The 24,431-nt window shown below is 38.8% G+C and overlaps 1 protein-coding gene across 1 annotated transcript in view; it reads left to right on the top strand.

Moving 5' to 3' along the window:
- Positions 1-24,431, top strand: part of TMEM132D (transmembrane protein 132D) — a 266,118-nt gene that overhangs the window by 148,431 nt on the left and 93,256 nt on the right. The window contains exon 4 of the mRNA XM_075769633.1: positions 21,380-21,563. Coding sequence (XP_075625748.1) covers positions 21,380-21,563 — 184 coding nt within the window. The remainder of the gene's footprint in view (positions 1-21,379; positions 21,564-24,431) is intronic.

Raw genomic sequence — 24,431 nt, 5'->3', positions numbered from 1 at the left:
AGGCTAAAGAAACTACCTGCGTATACTGGTCCTGGCAGGAGCACTTTCCTGGCCAGTTCAGGAATGACTTTGTCTGCAGGGAGAACCTTCAGATACAGCAATATCAGAACTCTCCAAATCATGTCTACCTGTTCACGACTTCACCTCCTGGGCAGCCTCCAGCTACCCTGTCTGCTGTAGTAGAGATGACACTGAGTAGAAGAGATTGACATCACCATTGCAGAGGTCTTGAGGTTTTTTTTGATTTTGAAAGAGCACTGCTACTGTCTTTCTCAAAAGCAAATGGACTCTGGTGATTAGAGGTTACCTGTGTGGGCATCTTGTGTTGTGTCTTATGAGCAGTCCAGAATTTAGTATTCCTGTCTGCCACAGTCTTTCTACAGTCCAAAAACTTAGTTATGCTGTAAACTTTTTGGTCAGTGACTTGCACTTTACAACAGTATTGGATCTTGTAGCCTGAGATGAGTGTACAAAGAAATAGTAAGGAAACTCCCGCTACGTCCAGTATGCCTTGAGCATCTTTCAGAGTGTGGCTCTACACCAGCAGGTGATATACACAAACTCTACATGTTTCCAGCTCATAGTCAGCCTTTCAGGCTCCAGCCTGGCTAGGACTACAGCAGAAAATTATTCTGGGCACCATAGATCCTATTCATCAGCAACCTGTATAATGCAGTGCTTTAGGACGTACCAGCTGTGTCCAGAAAAGTGGTAGCCTCAGAGAGTGGTGGGTGTGTGTTGCCTGTCCTTGTGTGCCCTTGAACGCGGGAGGAAGAAATTCACTCTGTGCAAAGGCTTGGTCTGAGCTTCCCCCAAGGTGCAATACAACAAGGGTTAAAGACAAAAACATTTTGGAGGATGGAATACTTACCCTCTAGAATTTCAGTTGAAATGTAGCCCTGAGTCCTAGATGAAATACAATTGCTTAAGTCAGCTCCACTCCTCAGACACAAGAACTATGAAAGTTCTTATACATAATTTATCCTTCTTTTTAGATGACTTTCTTTTTTGTCTGCTGTTCTGAATGTGTTGTTTCTTTTGACATCCTAGGCTAGGGCTAATATTTTAACATTCCAGAAGAATCCAAGGGTATTTTTAGGCTTTTGAAGAATGGTTTACTACTGTACATGTTGTAAAAGGGCCAAAGAACAGAAAACTCAACAGGCTTACTCTAAGCTTATCTCTGAGGAAGGGCCGTCCACCTGGAAGGCTTAGGGCAGGAGCTAACCACTGGTGGACAGGGTGATCCCAGCCAAAAGCAGCATGTGAAAACATGTCCTAAATTCATGCTGGAAATTAAAAGGCACAGATACAAGATGGAAATAACAATTATGGTGACTCTTATAATGTTTCATTAAAACATTTTAAAACAATATCCTGAGCTAAATGTTTGGGCCTCCTAACGCTGTCTTATTTCCTTTTTTCACATATAGGTAAGTGGTAGTTGTGTAACATTTGTCTAAATTTCTCTCATCTCTGACCGCATTTAGACTCAAAGTGAAGCAAATTGCTCTTTAAAATTGAAAGTGTCAAAGGTTGTCAAATTGCCCTCTGAAGGTCCTGGTGTGCAGCAAGCCAGTCAGCTCATGTACAGTATTTTGACATCCTTTTTATGTATTCGTGATGCTGAATACAGCAGCAGTTGAACCCTGCTGGAGGTGGTATTTTCTTGGGCTTAAATCTTTGACCAAAAAATGAGCATTTTCTGCTGCACTATGGACTTTTTATCATCACCATGTTTCTTTTTCCTTTTTCCTTCTTTTAATATTCCACTCTGTCAAAATATCAAACCACCATTTATTTAATTAGTATAATTTATTTATGTCTGTTTAAAATCCAGTCTTCCCTAAGCGTAACTTGGTATGCTTTTATCTGGTTTTATTTTTCTTTTAGCTGTGTATGTGCTTTTTTCAGCAGAAGCTAGCAGAAAACAGTTGCTTAAAACACAAAAACATTTTCTTGTCTGTTTTCACTAACTTTTCTACATGATACACTTGTAACCTGTGGAAGTTCCCAAACAGGGTTCCTAATATCTTCAGCAGAAGGCGTAAAGGAAGTCGAGTTCCCATCTGCCGGTCCTGAGCAGTGTCACGCGTTCTCTCTGTGAAAGGGAATTTAATCCTTTCAAGTGGTGGTGCCACCTCAGCAGGTCAGTCAGTTCCTAATGTACTGTTCACTCAGTGCTGACTGCGGTATTTAGAGCTGAGCTGAGTGGATATAGGAGATTTTCCACCTCTTATTTGGAGAGAAGGTATTTGCTCATTTTATGAGCTGTTAGTAGATGCACTATCAATTGCCCCTTGAATGGGAGTGTAGATATTAGACAATAGCAGTATCCTGCATGTTCAGCTGTTAAGCTATATATGCAACTCATAGCCTGAAGTCTTTGATGCTAGCCTATTTATAGGAGTACTTGCTTAAAATTTAACCTTTTAAAAAAAATCTTATTTGTCTGCTGTGATAAGTACACTTGAGTTGTGGATTTCAGTGGAAATTAAGAGGCTTTGCATCTTGATAGACAAGAGATCCAGCCACAAGCATGGAAAAATCGCAGACTCTTTGGGCCGCCTGAATTCTTCATAGAAATGGAGTGAAACTTGATTTTGTCCTGGTTTCAGTCCAGATCTGATGTCAACTGCTGCAAGTAGGAATGAAGAATAAGGGGAGCTTATGCATTCTACAGAAATTTTTGAAGCTAGAGACAATTCCAATTCTAAGTTCACGTGGTATAAATGGCCTTTTCGGAAACATTTGTGAGGAACTGGAAAGAAACATCACTGTGTTAGTACACAAACCAAGAGATCAAGGGACATAACAGCTGAGTACCTTAACAGCCAACCAGCAATATTAATTTCTGCCTTTTTTTTCTTCCCCCCCCCCCCCCGTTTTCAAGCTGTATCTATTCTACTTTTAATAGATAGAGGTAAGTTGTGTCAGAGATTGTCACGTTAACCCAGTCATTGAAGCACTTCAATCGCCTAAGGCTCTAGAATGGAGAGTCCAGCTGATAGTTTTGCCCTTCACATTGTTTCTCAGCACCTGCAGTGAGCCCTGCAGCATTTGGAAGTGCTGACTGGACTTAGCACAAACCTGATGGAGTTTGGGAGCTCCAAGGAGGTTTCTGATTATCCATCTTCCACTTGGACACAAACTTGCTGCATAATCTTAGAAAAGCCTTCTGGTAGAAAACACAGCTGGAAAGGGGAGAAGAGTTAGTGGCAGGGTGAAGGGTAATCTTAGGTATAAGTCACTACAGCTTTATTCAGCTTTATGCCAGAATATTTCCACTGATCTTCAGTGGACCCCTTCCTCAGTTAAAGCAGGCAGGCAAACTTGCAAAAATGTATTTATTTTTTTCTTTGAAGTAATGCATGATTTGCAAACTAATAATTAACATTGAGATATAAGGAGAGAAGATGAAGGGAGGAGATATGTGGAATTGTAACGATGTATGTTTTATGTCTGGAGATGACCCAGGAATATTGGGTCAGAATATGAAGAACTGGATGGAATCACACAGCATGAGACCTGCTTTTCTTTAGAGTGACAGTGAGTTCAAACTTTGTCCTGAATGCCACTGCAGCGTGGTCTGATGGATATGACAATAGCCCAGGGAGTCAAGACTATTACAGTGGAAACTACATCCTCATTGAAATGGTAAAATTCCCATTTATTTCAGCCAAGGACTGGGTTTTACCTCTTTTCCTACCTGTTCTAGTGATCTGCTCTGGCACCTCTATTCCATTGAATGGATTGCTGTGCAGACTGCCAGGCAAGCAGCAGTCAAGCTGATAGATCAGCACAGCACCATGCGGAGCTACTAACTCCTGTCTCCAAAGTAACACAGCGGTGCTAGTGAGGTGCCAGGCAGGGATGCTGTCATGTGCCTACGCGGCTTCTACCTTTGGAGACAGACAGTCACCAGCAGCTTGGGGTGTATGCGCTGTGCCATGCTCCGCTGCAGGATGCGCAGGTCCCAAAAATCTTCTTGTTCGAGTTGGTGCATTTTTGTGTTTTCTAGTTTTTGAAATGTGTGAAATGCTTGTTGCTATACCTGCATCTTCATAAAATGCTTTAAGATCTTTGCATGAAAAAGACTAGAGTGACTTCAGTGTTATGATTATTATTACAACTATCAAAATGTATTCTCTAAAAAAATGTTCAAACTCATATGTCAAGGTGTCCAAACATATGGGTAGAATCTCAACTGCCTGAATTATGGCTAACTTGGTTTTTTTCCCCTGTTTCTCTCTCTCCCCTTCGATGTTTGAAATAACAATCACCTCTGCAAAATTCAGGGATAAGGCTGCAGCTGGCATGTATGAAGATTTCTTTTGCTCCCACAGTGGGGTGTATAATTGACAGTAATGGCTGTAAAATCCAGAGCTCGGGGGCTAGGGTTTTTTTTCAAGCCATCACTCTGGAAAATACAGAGTTTGATCAATGGCTGAACATTTCAGACTGGTATTAATAAACGCAGAATGTTAAAGATCTGCTTTAAGAATAAATCATCTAATTCAGTTTATAATCCTAACTGTTGTTTAAAAAGAAATAAGAGTAATAATGACAACAAATTACCCCTGATTTAAATATTAATCTTATATGGTAATTGTGCCTGAATAAATATTTCAGTTGCAGAGAGTGGATTGTATTGTCAAACATTAGAAACTGTGCTGTGACTGAATTCACTGTCCTGTATTTATGTTTCGCAAAGAAGAGCTGAAATGCTTTGAAAGCTTTCTTCTGCTCTGTCTGTTCTGTGTGTGTCACTGCGTATTATGGTGTGCCTCCATGAGTGATGTACGCTAACTGAAGGAAGGAAAGGACTCAAATTGGCACAGGCTCCTCGCTGGGGTTGCTTCAGCCAGATGAAAATGATATATATCTTCATAAAGCCAGCAACATTCACAGCACTGGGGGTTTTGTATTGTCCAGGAATGCGAAGCACAGCTAAAAATTCTCTCTGTTGTAGTTTTAGGGGGAGCTGGTGTAGCTGATACTGTAAGCTAGTGCTACCAGCCTAATCTAGTTATAAAATGATGTGCCACTGAACTTTTCTTTAAATAGACAACTTAGATCTCCGGTCATTTAGAAAACTGCATCACCAGCTACTGCTTTTATTTTAATCATTTCTCTTTCCCTGCTGAATCTTCTGGAGCTCCACTGTATTGGTGAAGACCAGAATTACCACCTAAACAGTCCCCAGATTTGAAGGGTTTCAAAACATACTAATGGAGGACTTAATATCTTTATTTTAAAGACTGACAAGAAAGCCATTTTTCCAGTGACATTTTATACATTGGAATGCAATGAAGTGGAGTAGTCTGGCTAGAAAAGAACTCAGTTTTTGAAATCTAACTCTTCTTTTACGGACTACCATGGGCTTTGCAGCTCATGGAGACTAGGAAGGTGTGATATAGAAAAACTGACCATTCTTCAAGGTATTCCACTCTGATGGATGTACTGCAAACAAGTCTAATCTATTAATGTAAAAGAATGAGGTTCTGCTTTTGTAGCATCTCAGTGATCAAGATCTGAGTTTTTTGAAAATCCTAATTTAGCAATGAACTCTTCTTTCTAGCCTGTTATGAAGAATTTTCACTGACAAATCTCAAAGCCCTGAATCATATTCAGAATGTCAGAAAACTATAGTGAAGAGTGGTGAAGTAGCTTGCACAGGGTCACTCACCAGAGGAGTGACAGAGCCAGGCATCTCCTGTGTTCTCAGTTCAGTGCTTTATGTCAACAGCAATATCTCGTGACTCTGTGGCTGCTCCTGCTGTATTCCTGCCTGGGAAGGGACCCACTGCCATGGGATCCACTTAATTCTGTCCAGTTCTGATAGCGAATTTCACCTCGAAGTTCAGCAGCAGTGTAGGATGAGTGGGTGTTTCTCTTTCCATCAGCTATGAATTTGAGTGTATTTTGAGATACATGAGAAGAGCAAAGGATCAGCATATTTTCAACATACCACTTCCTGAAAATAGGAGCACACTTTAATTTGGACTCATCAGTGCTGATGGACATGTCATTATTTTCATACCTATGGGATAAATATCTGCTGTGGAACCATTAACTGCTTCAATCCTCATGATTTCCTTCTTACACAAACGGTTTCCAAGTTGTTTCTGTTTCATCTTTTCTTCTGCCCACTTCTCACATTTATGTTAAAACTTTGGCGTCAATCCTTGACTGTTTCATATTTGAGAATATTTTGTTCCTTAGCATTGGAAAAGATTTAAATATGAATTTGCTTCTTGTTTTATGTCTTCACAAAGTTTGCAGAACACGATGCTGCTTTTGTGAACAAACAGTCAGAGTTCTAAATTATTAAATACAGAAATCAGAGATAGAGACATATTTGATAGCTCTTTTTCTTTTGGAGTTGTCAAAGAGAAATATGATTCATTCGTGTTGTTGCATGATTTTACCATGAAAAAGACTTGATTCTTTTCCCTTCCTTAAGTTTCAGAGTTACTGCTATTCATTGTGTGTCCTAGGATGCTGTGATATAGAAAAGAATCATATTACCTTTTAAATTTATATTAGCCGTGCTAATGATAGTAACGCATCAGATACCAAGTGAGCTTGGTACTCTACACTGAGAAGCTTAGGATTGAGAGGAAGACTCATTTGTTCATGGTAACATTATGAGCTTTGGTTTACTGCTTTCCTTATATAGTCAGGATGTCTGGGAGCAAAAGTGTAGGTCATGATCTTAATTATGTGGGAGACATGTTTCAAGGGTTCTGTATTCCTACAGGGGTCATTTTCATGCAGCATTGAACAAAGGTCACGAGTAATTCTCTCCACATATAATTTGGTGAATTTACTGAGTTGAACTGGTGATTTTGCTGATAAATGAGAGCCTAGCTCAGCAGAGTATTTAAATTCATTCCTATTTAGCAGAGTACTTACACATATGCTTAACTTATGAGATTGAGTCCCAGAAGACTGAAAGAGCTTGCTTCAGTGGTTTGCTGAGCAGGGGTCAACTTCTGAACTGGAACTTTAAAGAAAAACAGGCAGCCATAAAAGTTAGGGCGTATTTCAGTGAGCAGCCAAAAGGTAGAAGCCTGGTTTCTATGTGTTTGCTTCTTAGGAATGAGTGTCTACATGGGTTCTTAGGGAGTGTACTGCATCTTTTCTGTCAGAGGGGTTAATCATTTGGTCTCTTCTCTTCTGCTGTCTGCTTGCTTCCAAAAAGCTTAGTAATTCTTAACCTCTATCCTTCTGCCTAGTTTTATTGAAATTGGTCTAATGTTACTGGAGGGAATGACAGACACACAGATACACTGATTGCATAATCCTTCCCTTTTTAAGGAACTAGGCAAAAACCAAAAAAGGCTTGTTACAGCCATATCTCCCACTGCAAAAAATATTCCTTTCTAAGCATTTTATCCTATCTAATTTTAAACCTTTCCAGTTATTGTGTCTGCCATTTCCTTTTGAGACGCTTCCACTCTCCTTTTGCTTTGAATTTGGTCCATATTTCCTGTTGTTTCTAATTATACTCTCCTGCCTACCTGCTCTAGCAATTTTCTCTCCTTGACGCTTAAATCCTTGAAACATTTTTGGAAAGTTAGCACTTTCTGTTTCTTCTGCCTTTTAAACCTCACCTACTGATTTTTTTCAGAAAATCACCAACCTACCTTCTACTCTTGATGTTACTTCAAGTATTGCACATTCACGCCCTCTGAAAATTAGGCAGATTATTTCTTCTACTGTTTTTAGAAAAACTTGTCCATTTCCTTCAATCGTTGTGGCTCTTATTTGTACTTTATCCTGTTGTGCAATGAAAGCATGACTAAAGTCAAGCAGCTTGAGTAAAGCAAAAGGAAAACCATGCCTAAAAATCTGTTTATACTCATATAATTTTGGCAGTGCTATGTTTTAATTCTTCCTATCATTTGGTTGCTTTTATTATTCATAACGGTTGCCTATTGGATTTCTCCACACATATTCCAAGAATCATGCTAGTGAGGAGGTTTGAAGTATGCTGCCTATCCAAATTTTCCAGCTTGCTTGCTTGGAGGAGATATTTTAAGTCTACATTTTTTGTGATTGTGTGTTCCAACTAAGTACACCCTTGAGGATTTTCCATTGCAGTGAAAGAGTAGTAGTGTGTATATTTGCAATGGTTTCATGTTAACCTTGCAAAGAAAGAGAGTATACATTGAATTAAGTCATTAAAGACTCAAAATTGCACTATGAAACTATAGTACAATAGCAGTGAGAGTATAAAACAAAGAAGAGTCAATAATTTAAGTAATCTAATGTTTAGATGTCTGTCACAAAATGAAATCCCACTTGTGTTTTGACACACAACTTTTTCACCTCTGATCTCGTCTTCTTGTGAAGCTCTGCTATTCATGAAAGGAAATCTGACTCACAAATGTTGATAAGGGTGGCAAATTTTGTAACGCCTCTGAGCAGAAATTGATCTTCACTTACTGCTTTTCCCCGTTATGTGAATGATTTATGAACCTGTTGAAACTTCTAACGATTACTAGCATTGCTGAATTCATAATTATAATTATTAGGGTCTCTCTTCCCTTGGCTCCAGTTCAATAAAATCAATATGTCTTTTTAAAGGGCTAGATGTACATCTTTCCACAGTCAATTATAAAGATTTCTAAGTAGGGTCCTGAGATTCTTACAAGTAGGAGCAATGCAATTTGTGCTGCTGCTCAGCCCCCAGCATTGGTGGTTGTTTCCACAGAATCTTATAAGATCCAAGATTAGTATCTTCAAACTTATCAATAAAAGTGTCTTTTAAGCCCAAATTACATTAGATGGAAGTTTTCCATGTAGTAAGGAAGCTTATGTGATGCGGTATGTCCATCACGTAAGTTGATGGCATGAGATCCTCACTCTTGTTAGGTGATATTTCTTATTTGCACTGGCATGTTTCCATAGTATTTTATGAAGAATTTTCCTAATTCATACAGTGTCTGTTTTCCTCTATCCTCTAATTTTCTAGTTATTATTTTTACTGAAAGAGTACTTTACTTATGGAAATGGCAAACAACTGTAGTTGCATTCTGACGGACTTTATTGAGATAAGGTAGTGAGAGCCTACCATTTCTCAGCCTGCCTACTTAGATCAGTGACTATTTAAAATCCACTTAAGTTTATTTGCAGAAATGTAATTCTTTTGTTTACAGCTATATTGGGGTAGGGAAGGAGTTGTTTGGCTGGAGGTGATTTCAGGATACAGAAACGTGGAAAGAATAATTTTGAATGAGGGAGCTATTATCAGCCATTACGTGTTTCCAGAAGGTCTGCAGAGTTATTTAATGTTTTGCTATGAGTACTTGTAGGAAGTGGAGCTGCATTTGGCCATACTATGCCTTTCAATGTTTGGAGAGTGACATGGTCCGGTTGCTCTGAGCAATGGCTCATAGAAGGTTTCAGTTCCAGCCGGGGTGGCTCCTCTGAGTGCTTTAACCATTAGAATAATCAGGTTCTGGAAGAGCCTTTCAGGGAAACAAGGATTTAAAATCCCTAAGTGCTTTTAAAATGGAACTTGATAAGTTTATGAAGAGATTATATGATGTGGTGGTTGCAGTAGCAGGAAACCATCCATATGGACCAAGATCTCTTCCTGTCCAGACCAGTACATAAATGCAGCTTTGTCTTCCTTCCTGTGCTGAAATTTTTTCATCTAGAATTAATGATCATAGTTTTCACATGGACAGTTGGTCTTTGTGTTTGCTTTAGCAGCTCCTGGACCATTTGCATAAATAAGATCTTGATTACTTGATAAGCAATTGCTGATGATCAGATAGAGAAAAGGAATACCTCACCAAAGGATGGTAACTGAGTGTATTCACATGCATAAATCAGTGCAAATTGTTGTTGTTATCTACACTGGGGATAGTTTGCTGGTCTCAGTACACCTTCTATTGGGTAATTCTTTACAGCATAATAATCACAATGATAGCTTGCCCTTACTATTTTCTTCATTGTAGTTCCTCAGAGAGTACCAGAGGATTGCCGGGACATATGTATCCCCTTATATCTCACTGATCCTTCTGAGCTCAGGTGCACCGCAGCCTCAGGCTCAAAGTGGTGAAAAGTCAGGTGCATCAACATTGGATGCAATGAGACCCAAAATGATGACACTGCTTGACTTAATGGAACAGTTCATGCTAATAAGAACATGAGTTCTGTGAGCTTTTGAACTCACACAATTTTTAATGTCACAGTTACATCAAAAACTATGATTTGATGTGACAGGACCTAGGACTCAACTGCAGACCTGTATCATCATCCTGTCTGTATGATTTCATCATAGCTATCAGATTATCCCAAGGTGTACAGAGGGGAAACATCTGCTCAAATACTAAAACTACCATAGCTGGAGCAGAGAAGGGGTACTGTATTTTGATCATTACGGCCAAAGTAATTTAGTGAGTGTACCTCTTAGCCACCAGGTCAAGGTTGAAATATGTTGATAAAGAAAAACAAATGTACATACTGCAGTGTATGCCCCGAGATATCTGTTCCAAACTGCCAACTTTAACATGTATGGTATACAAAACAGAGAGCAGTATTTGCATATGCACTTACAGTCATCTTCAATTGATAAAAATTGGTGAAAAACAGCATGGCTTTCTGTATGTCCATATAATTCCCAAGATAGTTATATTTTACTAAACTTTTAGTATTTGTATTATCAATCAGGTCTTTTGGCCCTTTCCTGTATGGTATGCTTTTTTTCATGAGGGTCTTGTTTCCCCTTACAGTACAGCAGATACTAATGAGATTGATGAAATAGGTGCTGCATTTTAAGCAGCTTGGTTGTGCTCACAGGTGCTGTGCAGCTAGCAAATGGGACTGTGAAGGTGAATGGATGAAAAGCAGAGGTGGCAGTTTTCCATTTAGTGCTGGTGATCAGAGAGTGTTTTACTCTAGGACAGACAGTCTTGGAAATAGCCTGGCAGAGCATGGTGTTATTTAATTTTCAGGTCTGAGTAAATGTGGTCTCTTGATATCACCATTCTCAGCATGCCTCCAGACCTGTTATTTTCACCATAAGAATTTGTTTGTAAAAGGAGCTTTCTTATCATTGCACATTAACACTGTCTTTCAATTAAACTTGGACAGAATAGTTTGTAAAACCACTTGTGGTGGAAGAGAACAGAAGCCTAACAGACATTAAGATGACTTGTAGTTACTTGGCTGTGGCCAAGTTTCAGATCTTTAAGAGCTGATGGAAGACTCAGTTCTTATGCCTGCCTGTGTCCCTTACACATGGGTGTTAGTGTATGAAGTGCAGGTCTAAGTGCTCAGGCTATCCCAACATTTCCATAACACAAAAAGGACTCTAAATAATATGCCTCTTTGGAAAACCATGTGGGAAATTTTGAACCATTCAAACTTAATCCAACACTGAAATTGGCCTTACTTTGAGAAAGTCATTAGACCAGATGGCTTTCAGAGGTCCCTTCCAACCAAGATTACCCTATAATTATGTGATTTAAAAATATATTTCAGCCTAAAACGCTTTCAAAAAACTGTGTGTGGAGGGGCAACATATATATTCTCTCTTCAGTTTATTTTTCATGTTATTGCTTAAAAATAAGAAAGAAAAAGGGATTCCAGAAGCTGCTTTTATTTAATATTAAGGAAGCTGGAAAGCATTCCTTTTTTAATTCTAGACTTGGCAGAAACTGAACATTTGGGTAAAGAAAACATTTTTTTTAAGCTGAAAAGAACTTTGCACTTTTGCAAGATGTATGAGTTCAGCAGAAATACTTGCTGAATAGTTCACGGCAGAGGAAGTTCCTGTACTTGAGGATACTAATCTCACATATTGGATATGCCTTGGCAGATCTCTCCAAAGAAGCCACTAATTTTGAAATATATTGAGGCATTGAGTCTTCTGAAATGTAGTGCTGCTTTTATATATAATTGCATTTATTTAACCAGTGTGGACACTAATAAGCAAGGCATAAAAAAGATACGTTGTTGGTCTCACTTTGGAGACATGAATGGAGCTACGTGCTAAGATACTGGATCTTCCACTCCGGCTTTAAGGCTACAATTAAATTTAAAAAAAGTGGGTAGAGGAGATAATTTTTGAATTCCAAAGTTAAATGACCAAGATGGGCATCAAGGAGAGCAGCTGATGTCTGAAGCGTGGATCATAAAGCCGCAAAATGCTGCATCTTTGATGTGAATGTGTGAATAGTAACTTAGCCTGGTAAAGTATCACTTCTCGGGGAGACTCACTCTAGAAGTACCTTTTAGACCAGTTTCTCAATGTTTTTTGGCTGATGATTCCTTGCTTGAACCTTTTAAAATACATTAAAGTTGCTAGAAAAATGAAAATAAGCACTCTATCAATGGCAGCTATGATAAGCTTAAATAAGAGATTTATTAGGTGTGCTTTTCAGAAGATGGGCAAGAGCATGCAATCATGAAAGCAAATAACAGGTGGAGTTAGGGGAGTAAGACATTTACTCTTCTGCACCTCATTTACCTTTGATTGCTTCTACCTGGGACTATGATCCCTGCCTGGAAAATTTGTTGTAGATCCTGTGATAGGCACCCTGTAAAAGACAGAATTAAGGTGGTTTATACATATTCTGTGTGTTCCCTTTTGCAGAGGAGCAGATGTCATAGGACCAGAGTCAATGATTGGATTATCTCTTTGTGTAACTCAATTTTGCCTAACCGTAATTGGGCTAGTTTGGCAGCAGTGTATTAAGTCTCAGACTCGGCGAGTGCCTCCTGTGTGGGCACATACATCGATGTGAGCCAAGGACATCCCTTGGCCTTGTGTGTGGCCATCATGGGAACAAAGCCCTATTGCTTTTGTTAAACAAAATTCTTGAACTCAAGGGAAGCTTTCTTGTATAGCACATATGCAGACAACTTTGTCTATGTGGTTGCCTTTTAGGGATAATTAATTACTAAAAAAAGACTTAACCTGAATTCAGCAAGTCGAATCCCACATATATTTATGCACAAGTATAAATTTGCTGTTCATGTATATAAGGGGTATTAGGTGGATAAATATTTGTAGGACGAGGAATGAATTTTGCTTCAGGGTAGTGTACTGAGCACAGTGCTTGATCTCATGATTTAGTACCCTAGGATTACTCAATAGCAAATATTTGCAGCACTGGCACTGTAATTTTTCAGTATGAAAATGTTGGATCTCGTTCCCTGCTGATCAGTGTTATATTTGCGTGACTCCTCCTGTTCAGGAAAAGATTACTTTTATTTTCAGGAGACAGTGATAGTGACAATGTTAACAGTCTGAGAAATTGTAATGTGAATGAAATAGCTAAAGCTTTTTTTGGGAACACTCTAGACTGGTATTGATCTACAGGCTTAGGTCTGGGGGTCCTGATGTAAAAAGTCAAATTCCTACAGAGCTGCCAGTCCTGGGCAAACCAAGGAGACGGAGTCAACATATCACTTCCATGTATACCAAAGTGTTACGTAATTGAGGCTTTTATACCTGTTTTATACAGGTTTTCCTACCTGTAAAATGACTATTATGTTATCTTTCTCCTATTTTTTGCTTTTGTCAGTTAAGACAACGATCACCACTTTCTGTAGTTGTCTCGTACAGCGTAGTCTGAGCCTTAGATGGGTCCTGTTGAAACTTTACCAATTAATAACAGTCATTTTTGGCTGTATGCCTGGTTTCCTCTTTTGCAGTTTTATCACACTTATATGTGAGTTATATTCTATTTATTGTTATTTTTATGCTGAGAACAATAAAAAAACAGCAGGTAGAGAAACCCAGATTGGCAATGTATTTGCAGTGTTTTATTAGACTTCGTACTGTCAGTAAAACTGTTTTTTTAGCCCTGCAATTCAATCTCACCTGCATAGTAACTGCGGTTTTTCTGCTGTTGCTTCACAATTGGGGTGCTTCAGAAGTACTTGATGTTTACTGACTACTGTGTTGAATAATTTATTGAATGATTATTAGACTGGATGTAATAAAGTCAATGTTGATTTACCATTCCCTTAGCATAATGTGGTAAATGATCATGGGATTTACTATGTCAAGAGATTCTCAGAATCATGGTTCTGAACTAAAATGCTGGCTTGGTGGAAAATTATGTTTTAAATTTATATTAAAAGGTTTGCTAATTTTTACCCACTCTTGAATGGTTTGAGTTATTTGGGAAAGGGGCTATCAACTGCTGGAAAATTGTATAGTGAAAAATTTATTTGAAAAATAGCAAAAAAAAAGTCAAATAAATAATTCAGCAAATATTTTTTCACCAGCACTGCTGATGTCATGCTCCAAAGAGATGGATCATTTTTAAAAAAATAACTTTATTACATGATTAGCAGCCTCATTTTTTTGTGATTTTTCTTGCTAGTTGGTTCACTTCATACACTGATTCTTGAAGAAAAATGATTTTTCAGCCTACCATCGCTGAATTTTTAATAGTAAGATGACAATGAATAAAATTAAATTTTAATGTACTGCTGTACATATCACTGTATCTTGATATATCAATGGTGAATAATGATCTTTGCTATAATGTAGTGGGCTAGATTCTACTGATTTTTTTTTTTTTTTTTTTTTTTTTTTTTTTTTTTTTATAATAACCTCTCTGACCTCAGGAAGGTCCAAGCCACATGCCTCACTTTGCTGTCTAAAATATTTCTTCTTTTTTGTTATTTGTTTAGACTGGGACCAGGGACTCATGCATAGAGTATGTATATACTAGTTCACTGGCAACATACGGTGCAGGTATTGCACCATATTGATTGGCTTTGTTTTAATCAAATTCTAACTTTTGGGGTAAACTTATGCAAAGGAGAGGTGGAAATCCTGCTAGCCTTGCCAGCTAGATCCATGCCTACTGAATGGATTCGGGAGATCAAGTCACATCCTGGAGCCGAGCCAGCTTCTCAGCTGGTGAAAGGCAATATCATGCTGTTAGCTTGTTATGTTTAATGTGGGATCTTGCAATATTTGATTTTTACCTTTTTACCTTAAATTCTAGTTGTAGGAATAAAATACTTCACTGAAATTCTGTATTTTTTATTGTGTATAATACCTTTTCCAAAAAAAAGCCAGAAAATATTCACTGGTTGCACTCTAGTTCAGAAACCAGAAGGAAAAGACAATCAGATTCATTCAAATATAGAATGTCTCTTTGCCTGTAATATTATTTTGAGGGCTTTTAGCTTACCGTTTTTGTACATGTGAGACGGGTAAAAGAACCTCAACCCGGAGACATAAAGCTTTCCGAAGACTGCACATCAGTAGCGGAACAATTTTCTCAGCTTTGTCTTCCCATATTGTATTGAAGAGTTCAAACTGTGCCTGAAGCAGACATGTTTATGTGCGTTGGCTTAGGGTAGATGTGCACAGGAAGCCTGAAGGTAGCGTGTTTTGATCGCTGAAGTTAAAAATAAAATACACAAAAAACACACAAAAAAGAGATTAAATGTGGATGTGAAGTTTACACCCATCATCATCTCTGGCGGAGGGATTTTTAAATCACCCCTGGCTGAACTGGAAGAAGTTATCAGCATTTCCAAAGCAATGGCTTATTGTGCGGCGATGAGTAGAGAAAAGCCCAAATAAATTAGCTTACCGTGACACACGGTGTTCCTTTCTCATTCTGTGCTTTTTATTCCTCAGATGTCAGTATTATGGTCTCCTTGTCAGCGATTCCACATTTTTTACTTACACATCCTATACACGTAATTTCTAGGATGCTATCAAACATGCCAAGCAGAAGTAGTTTATTGCATTGCAAGTACCTGTTTATGCAGAAGAGATGTGATCTCTATCTCTCTGGCAAACACGGAGAGGAATGCAAATGTATCCCCCTGCCACAACAGTTTGACTCTCATGTAAAGGCTTCTTAAAACAAACAAAAAAACCTCCACAAATAAAATTATGCAGTTTCCCGAAACCAGAGTTTGGGTATTTATTATGAATTCAGCAAAGACTAGACAGGCAATCTTTTCTTGGTGAAGATAAGCTAAAAGTTTATCAGAATCCTTTCCTGACTACTTTAAATAATGGTGGAAAGATTGCCTCAATTGACAAGGAAGTTTGAACCTGTTTTTTTGTTTTGTTTTGGGTTTTTTTGGCTATTATCTACACTAGCTCTGTTTCCCATTCATCTGGATTTTTTAGATGTTTCTCACAAAGCATCTACACGCTCCAAGCTTCCTTGTTTATTTTTCTATCATGCTCCTTTTATCTACATTTCATGGAAATTCATTTTCTACTTTTCTATCTCTCACATTCTTCTGCAACAGGTAATTCTTCTTTTTTCTCTCTGTGGGGTGGTTTTGGTTTGGTTTTGTTTTTAAAAAAAGAATTTCTTCTAGTTTCCTCTTCCTTTTATTACTCACCCAAAATGTATTTAGGGGGAAGACAATGTTACTCAGATGCTTTCTGCAGAAGGAGCGTAAATGTAATGCTTGGGCACTATAGGGGAGCTCTAGGGAGCGAGATTATTAAGCAGAAGGGAAGGAGGTACAGAAAAGCAAATATACCGAAGGAAAGGCTGATTCTCTAGTGGTCCTTTGAATTCCCTTCGACGTCCTCATGTTTGGTTAGGAAACAAGAATGCTTTAGTGATAACACTAGGAGTAATGGCTTGCAATTCCAAAAGGGATGGGCAAAAAGGTTTGTAAAACTACTCTTAGTGAAATTGTTTATAATTCTGAAGAAAATACTATAGAAAAAACTTTTCAAAAAAACTATATCAGAAAGGAATTGTTTCAGAAAATTGTGGCATTTAGTTACAAAATATTTTGTTTTCACTGCTCTTTGTTATGCCTTTATTCTCCACCTCGTATTGTTTTATATTATCTCCTACCACACAAGGAAGAAGTTATATTTAACACATATTGCCACTGCTGGCTCTGTGCAGTGGCGGGACAGATGACAGCAAGCCTTAAAACCTTTTTGCAACCCAACTGATAGAGCTGGGAATAGCTGGCATGGTGTTCTTATCTGGTATGACAACATAGTGTATTATCTTCATTTAACCAAAGATTTGTACTTATTTTTAAATCACTTTCTTTCTGAAATGCCACCTTATTCCATTTTGTGTGTATAAATCATCTTATACACTTTGTGGTGTATAAATCATCTTATCCCTCTTTTTATGGGAAAGTCATTTTCAGTTTAATTTTCTCTCTCCCCTGTAAAATGGGGATAACATTTTTCACAAACTCCCTCAGGTCTCATGGGGTCAGCTGTGCTGCTGTGTCCCCTCTCACGTGCTAGCAAGTTTTTCCAGTTATCCCTGGAAATATTTCTTTCTTTTCTGAGCACTGCTGTCCCACCTCTCAGCCTGGCACGTGCAGCGTTTCAGGCCACAAGCTCTGTCGATACCCTGCAAGAGACGTGCTGGAGACCTGGGTACGTGTGTGGAGGTAGAAGAGAATAAAGATTACCTTCTTTCTCTCTTCTCCCCAAGGCTCTTTCATTAACATTCCTATGATATATCTTATTTAGCATATTCATGGCTTTAGGCTTCTTGTGTCCGTTATAGCCTTCTAAAGACAGTGATAAAACTTTATACATTGTATTATGAGAAACATTACATGCCCAGTCCTTTTAGTAGGTTCCGAACGAATCTTGTTTTGTGAGCATTATATAAAGATAAAGCCGATACCACAGCTAGTGAAATCAGGAACGGAATACTTGAATTGACTAACACTGCCAACATCCAGTAGCTATTCTTGCATTTACAGGGGCTCTTCTTGAAACCTGTGTCTTGCAGGGCATAGCATCCCTAGGGACCCAGGAGAGCGGCTGGTTCTTTCTCTAAAGAAACTTGACATAATGGCACAGGAGTTAGCAACGGGCCATTGACACCAGCCTCTTGGATTTAAAAGGACTCCCAGGCCAAAAGGGCAGAAGAGAGATTTTTTTAAAAAAAAAAAAAAAAAAAAAAAAATTGCCTCAGCCAGGGATGTGTCAGAAGCAGGAGGTGCCAAATGGAGCTGTGGAGGTAGGAAACGCTCCCCTAGAGACAGGACAGAGTTTCCTATTGTTCTTAATTTGTCAGAGCTGCTTGGTCTTTTGTTAGACAGGAAATAAAAGGCAGATTAAGAAATACAGTACAAACGTGCCTGTGCTATCTTGGCTGACAGGAGGAAAGAGCAGACTAATCCATTCCAATGAAATTTTCTTTTTTTTTTTTTTTTCCCCTGTCTTCCTCATCTTCAGATTGGGCTGAGACCCTTTAAAAATGTGTCTGCACTGCACGCAGCTCAGCAGGGCTCTGTTCACAGGGAGAGTTTATTGGCACCACAGTGAACTCCATTACAATTTAACTCTCAACTATAAACAGCAAAACCCCATGTGAAGGATTTGAGTTTAAATTAGCATCAAGAACTGTTTTGCTTTGGCCACTCTTCAGCTCAGCTTGGATTGCTGTTGTGAACCTTTGGGTTTGTCCATTATAAACTTTCTAATCGTGTAGCCTCCCATATTGTAACTAACACTGCTGCTGTACTCTTGGTAGCAATGATGGTTTTACTGTTAGCAAAGACAAGCTGCCAGCACGCTATTGCATTATAGCGACCATAAAACGTGTGCCTACCTTGAGGAGGATTAGGCAGTGCATCATTTCAAGTAGCAGCGGCTGTCTACTCAATAGAAATATTCCTATTGTGTCATGCAGCCTTGACTTTAAAAAAAAAAAGCCACAAATATTTTTATGTGACTGAACCTTAATAATGAATACTATTTGTCCAAATTTCTCCATTTACATTTTTAAACTGTATTTTCTGAAAGGTAACTTTTTCACTTCTCTATCAAAAGATTTCAATTGCTAAATACTGTTTAGAAAGGCTGTAAATTGGGGACACAGATCCATGAGACTTGTACTTAGTAGGCTCATCATAGTAAGTGATGAGTAAAGTAATTAAACAGAAGTTCCTGACCTGGTGCTGACAGCCTGGGTCTGATTATAGGTCATGCAATACTTTCACATTTTTTTAATACATCTTTAGTAGCAGTAATGAGATTTTTATTGATTTTTGCGGTGCTTTGTAATCTTGTCATTTGGAGGTGGTTAGTGTTTCTAAGAGGAGCTAGTTCAAAGAATTGCTATCAAAGTCACATTTGGTAGCGAACTGCTTCATTAGAATACCTGCTTTAAAGGAGAAATTAAAAAAAAATATTTCCTCTATTTTGGGGTTACTTGTAGTTGTGCCATGTGGGAGCTGTAGTTCAGGAATACAAGGATCATGCTCCACTTCCCTCTCCCCATCTTTTCCTCTCTCCTTGCTTTTCCTGTATCCTAATCACTTTTTCTCCTCTTCTCCTAATCCCCAACATACCTGGAAAAGATTAAGCTGATTGCCTTTTCTGACAATCATTTGTTTTTTCCGTGGTATTCTGTCCTGCAGCCCCCTGCGGTGCAGCAGTCCCTCGCTGCTCTTACAGGACACGTTTCTGGTGACAGCACCAGTTCCGCAAAGCCAGTGAGTGGCGGTAGCAGGCACCGATGCAGAAACAAAGGCAGGCACTCTGAATAGAATCATAAACCCAAGGTTCGTTATATGAAGATTCAATTAGTTCTTTAAACACAGAAACTGTGATAGAACATACTGTACAAACCAGGATCACCGCCAAGTATTTCTAGGCAATGCATCGCCCGCTCCGGCTCATACGCTCAGGGTAGCTGAGTATCAATCCTCACAGCTGCATAAAGCTGCGTTCTGATCCTACCTAGGGCAGCAGGAAATGAGACTGCATTTCAGTGCTAGTTTAGAAATTGTGCTCTTTTTTTTTTTTTTTTTCCTTGACATGAAGAAATGAGAAATGGAACACAATGTGTTCCATTTTGGAAACACAGAGGCTCTTTTAAAATTCCATCCAGGATAGCAAGAACTCATGCATCCATTAAAATCCAAACCTTAAAGATGATAAGATTAAACTCTTCAAGCAGCACCTTTGGATAAATCATTGGATTTAACCAGCGTGATAAAAATCTCTGAGTATTTTGGGAAGAATTCCAAACTGGGTTTGTTGTCATAACTGGTCTTCATAAAAAATATGCCTAGTTTTAGCTCTTTTTCCACATCAGCTGGGAAAACCTGCTGTGTTTTGGGCACATTCAGGGATCGTCTAATCAGTTGCTGAAATGTTTCCTCTTTCTTCTAGCTGCACTCTCCAACGTAAGTGGCTTGTGACACTTCAGTGCTGTGCCATTCTTTCTCTCCTTGAGTGTCATCCCACTGAAAGAAGTTTTGCTCTTTCCTTCCCCCCTGCCCCCCCCAAATGGTGAAGATCTATTCGTCCTTCAGTGCTTTAGAAGTAAAAGCACTATCATTCTCAACGTCCCCCGGATTTCTGCACTGCTACTAAATTCTGCATTCCTCAACAGCTTTACAGTAAATTGAGTATTTTCTTGTCTGTATAAATGCCACTGGACTATGGAGCTCACCTTGCCAAGATACACAATAGAACTTCACCGCATTGCTTTCTGTACAGTAGCTGATTTTATAACAAGCTTTGCAGGAATTGCATCAATGAGCCCCTTTCCAATTTTCCCTCTTCATATCTCTGCTTTATGGTATTCGCTTATATGAATCATGTAACCTTAGGAAGGACAGCATGTAAAGACAAAGTTGCATTGATATGGTATCAGTAACCCCAATGTTGCCAGGGTACCCTGGAAAATCACATCTAGTAACTCTTTGTTCTTTCCTAGTGTTTTTCACTCAAGGATCAAGGCAGGATTGGCCAATATTAAATAATCCAGTTTTGTAACTTTCCTCTCCCGCAATGAGCTAAGTTATCTATAATTCCTGGTTTAGCGAAGGACAAAAGGAGCTTCAGACAGGCATTCACAGCAAGGAAGAAGCATAGCCAAAAATTAATTCCAAGTTTTCCAATCCTCTGCTCCCTGCTGCCCTGGTTCACGGACCCCATCCTGAGCTTTGACCTCTCTTCCATGCATCTTTTTAAAAAGCAGAAAATACTTTTAATGCAGTGGTTTCCCATTTCAAGGAGTGATACCCTTTAGATTTGCTCATGTGTTGCATTAACAGAGAGGAAATACAATGGGCTCGTTAAAGGGAGAGTCTCCAAGTCAGGGTTTTTAGGTTGTAGCTTTAGCCTTAGCTTTACCTTGATTCATTTTTGTTTCTCCACCTGTAAAATGGAGCAGTGCTTAGTGATCCATGTCACAGAGTGTTACTAAGCCGCTTGATTGTATGGGAAATACCCTGAAATTTTAAGACCAGTGCAAACAATTAATTCATTATTTAATCCATCATCCCACCAAATCCTCTCTTTGGAAGAGACTTAATCCAATGCTTTATTAATACAAAAGCAATTATATTGCTGGCTTATCAGTCACGTGAAAGGAACCTTTCTTTTTCTTTCTTTCTGTCTTTCTTCCAGTGCGGATGGCCCTTCCTCTGAAATCATGCAGATTGATTTTGAAATTGAAGACCTAATTGACTTACCTGGGACCCAGCTCATCACATGGCAGGTAGAATATCCCGGAGATACAACATCTGATCTAGGAATCTCCAAGATCTATGTAAACCAGAAGGACCTGGTAGGAGTTCTCCCTTTGGCTATGGTAAGAAAATGTCTGATATTCTGCAAGTTTTTAATATTGCTTTACAACTCACATGTCTGACAGATAGCTTCCTATGGAAGACCCGGTCACAATCTCTCTGACCGTACACCAGCTTCTTGGAGGCAGAAGCTGATTTCATGGCATTTCCAGTATTCAGAACTCACTCTTGTTATTGCATGAAGTGGTATACTGGATGCTCAGTTCAATATGGTATGTATCTTACTTGAGTCACAAGTACTCTTACCTTTGGTCTAGTGTTTAAAGACTTCCTGAATTGCATTTTTTTCAGTTTGTGAATTCTGACTCCATACTCATTTAAGAGTGAGAAGAGAAATAAAAGTCATGGCGTGACTTCGGAGTAATTTTTAATTACCTGGGGAACACAAAATACTGTACATAGCCAACTGTTTGTCCTGCATTCAAATGAGTTGCCACACCATCATGGTGAAAAACATAGGGCTTGAAAAATACCTCACTATTTAGCCTTGGTTTTAGCTAATAACCTGTTAGATACCCAACTGAGTGCGAACAGAAATTTTGTGCGTTTCCTCTTCTCTCCCCTTCATGTTTCTTTATCGTTAGGGCTGAAGTATACTTGCTTAAGGTCTGGCTGTGCCTCATTTTTGTTCTTAGACAATCTATTAGAAAATATTGACACATTATTATTTAACACTGAAAGAAAACCAAAAATCAATCTCAGAGCATTTAAAAAAATGTAACCTGGATGTTTGCCTAGTGATAGCCAGTTAATTATGCCTTTATTGAGCCTGAAGGTGTTCTCTGCGCTTCCAGACTCACAGAACTGATAATGGCTATTATTGTTATTTACCAAGTTTACAACTGCTCAGTTGTGATTCTTTATTTCACCAAAAATATTTCTTTTCTTTTGTAATGGCTCGTGCTTTCATTACCAAGGTGTATATCACAGTTGAAGCAGCTCTCTCCATCTGGAATTGTGGCCATCTAACAAATCAGAGTTGTGTATCTAATCCTTTTGCTTTGCATGACTGTTTTCATGGGCGAGTTCCTGCTATTGAACACTGGGTGATCTCTGCTGCTTTGTTGATAAGAGGCTTTCACGTATACAGATGGGACCCTGATGCGCAGTCACACAAGTTCTGGAGTATTGAAGGTTAAGGCTGTAGGGGTGATCTGATTTACATAATTGGAGATGTGAGGATTTTTATTCACCCCATCCCTTAATGGGAAGAGAAAAGATTTCCTTCCTAGTGGTTCCAATGGTTGCAGGAAACACTAGTTCTTCTCGTACATGCCCATGATACATGATTGCCTTAGTATCAGGTGATGTAGTGGCAAAAAATAGTTTATAAGAACAAAAAGAGATTTTCCTGGTGGTTGCTGCAAATCAACTCACTCTAATAATTTCCATTAAAAGACAAAAAAATGGCCCAATTTCCAGAAGCACAAAATTCTAGGCTCAAAGGTCACATGAAGTGTATAAAGGTATCAGTAGGTGGCATTTTACAAGGCAACAGGTGTAGGGACAATGGGTAAGAGAGAAAAATAAATGGCAGGGGTCCCCTAATTGCTGACAGACTGGGAATAGTTTCAACCTTCCTTGCATTAACTGGACTGTCAGGGAAGAAACTCTGGGGTATCACAAATCTCTAAATCATTGTCATACTTCACTTTGTGCTTAGGAAATGATAATTCAGGTGCAGACATTTCAAGACATGTAACTTAGATTAGTTTGGTACTTCAGATTTCCCTGTGACCTTAGCAAAGCCAGTTTGTAATTTAAAATAAATAAATAAATAAATGCCACTCTTCCATTTAGGAAGAACCACAATGAAAACAAAGTGTTATATTATTTCTTTGTTTCTGGAGACTGGGGTTGATTTGGGTTAGTTTTGCCGAGCTTCTTTGCAGAACATGTAATTTCATGTTTAGAAGCACCAAACAGAAATGCTGTTGAATATTTCAATTACAGGTTAATTTTTCAAAAGAACAATTTTACTGCTTTAGCATTAGGCAGACCTTTGGTTTTTTAATAGACTATCACATGCCACTTCTGCACCATCTTTGTTTTCTTTAGTCTTTTCTGCTAGCTATTATGGATTTGTAAATAGCAAAGCAGAAGATTGGCCAATTTAGAGCTTCCTGGTTTCTTTTTTTTGAGTTACAAAATGTTGCAATGGAAAGACTTAAATGTATATATCAGCATCAGGACACACTGGAAACACCTTCTGCTGAAGTTTAGAACGCTTGGTGTGCTCACCTTACCTTTCTCTAGTGCATTTTCTTTTCCTATGGCATATTAGCATTCCAGCTTTTGAGACCGCTGCAGGGCCCTACACCAACAATGGCAACACAAGTCACAGTAGAGCACTCAAGGATATTGACGAGAAAAGCTGTAGGGTGTATTTTATGGATGTGTGGGTACCATAAAGGCCGATATTTCTGATACTTTAATAACACCTTTTCTAATTTTCAAGTGTAACAGAACCCATCTTGGTAAGCTGTGCATGGGACCTCAGCCGGCTCTTGTTAGCAGAGTGGGAATAGCATGGGAGAAGACATTTAATTTGAGAACACTGTAAGAGCCTGTGAGCACCTGTTTGGGTATTTGCAATGCATGATCCTTTCCCTTAAGCCTGATGAAATGCAGGCAAATATATTTATCCAGGGTTATAAAAAATTATTGGCCTTTTACGATGATTGCTTCGCAGTGGCTCTTACAGCCGCATAGAAATGTCTTGCCTTGTTGGCAGAAACTAAAACATCCACTAAACCCCATGGAAGAGGCAGATATTTGTGTGGTATAACGTTCTTTGCCAGCACAGTTTCCACTGTAATTTCTGTGTTTCTTGCATGGGCACTGTTCGAAACTCTCCCCATTTCCTGCCA

The sequence above is a fragment of the Balearica regulorum genome, chromosome 17, assembly GCF_011004875.1.
Source record: "Balearica regulorum gibbericeps isolate bBalReg1 chromosome 17, bBalReg1.pri, whole genome shotgun sequence".
In the NCBI taxonomy this organism is placed as follows: domain Eukaryota; kingdom Metazoa; phylum Chordata; class Aves; order Gruiformes; family Gruidae; genus Balearica; species Balearica regulorum.
The sequence above is the reverse complement of the archived record's forward strand: the minus strand, read 5'-3'. Positions and strand labels throughout refer to the sequence as shown.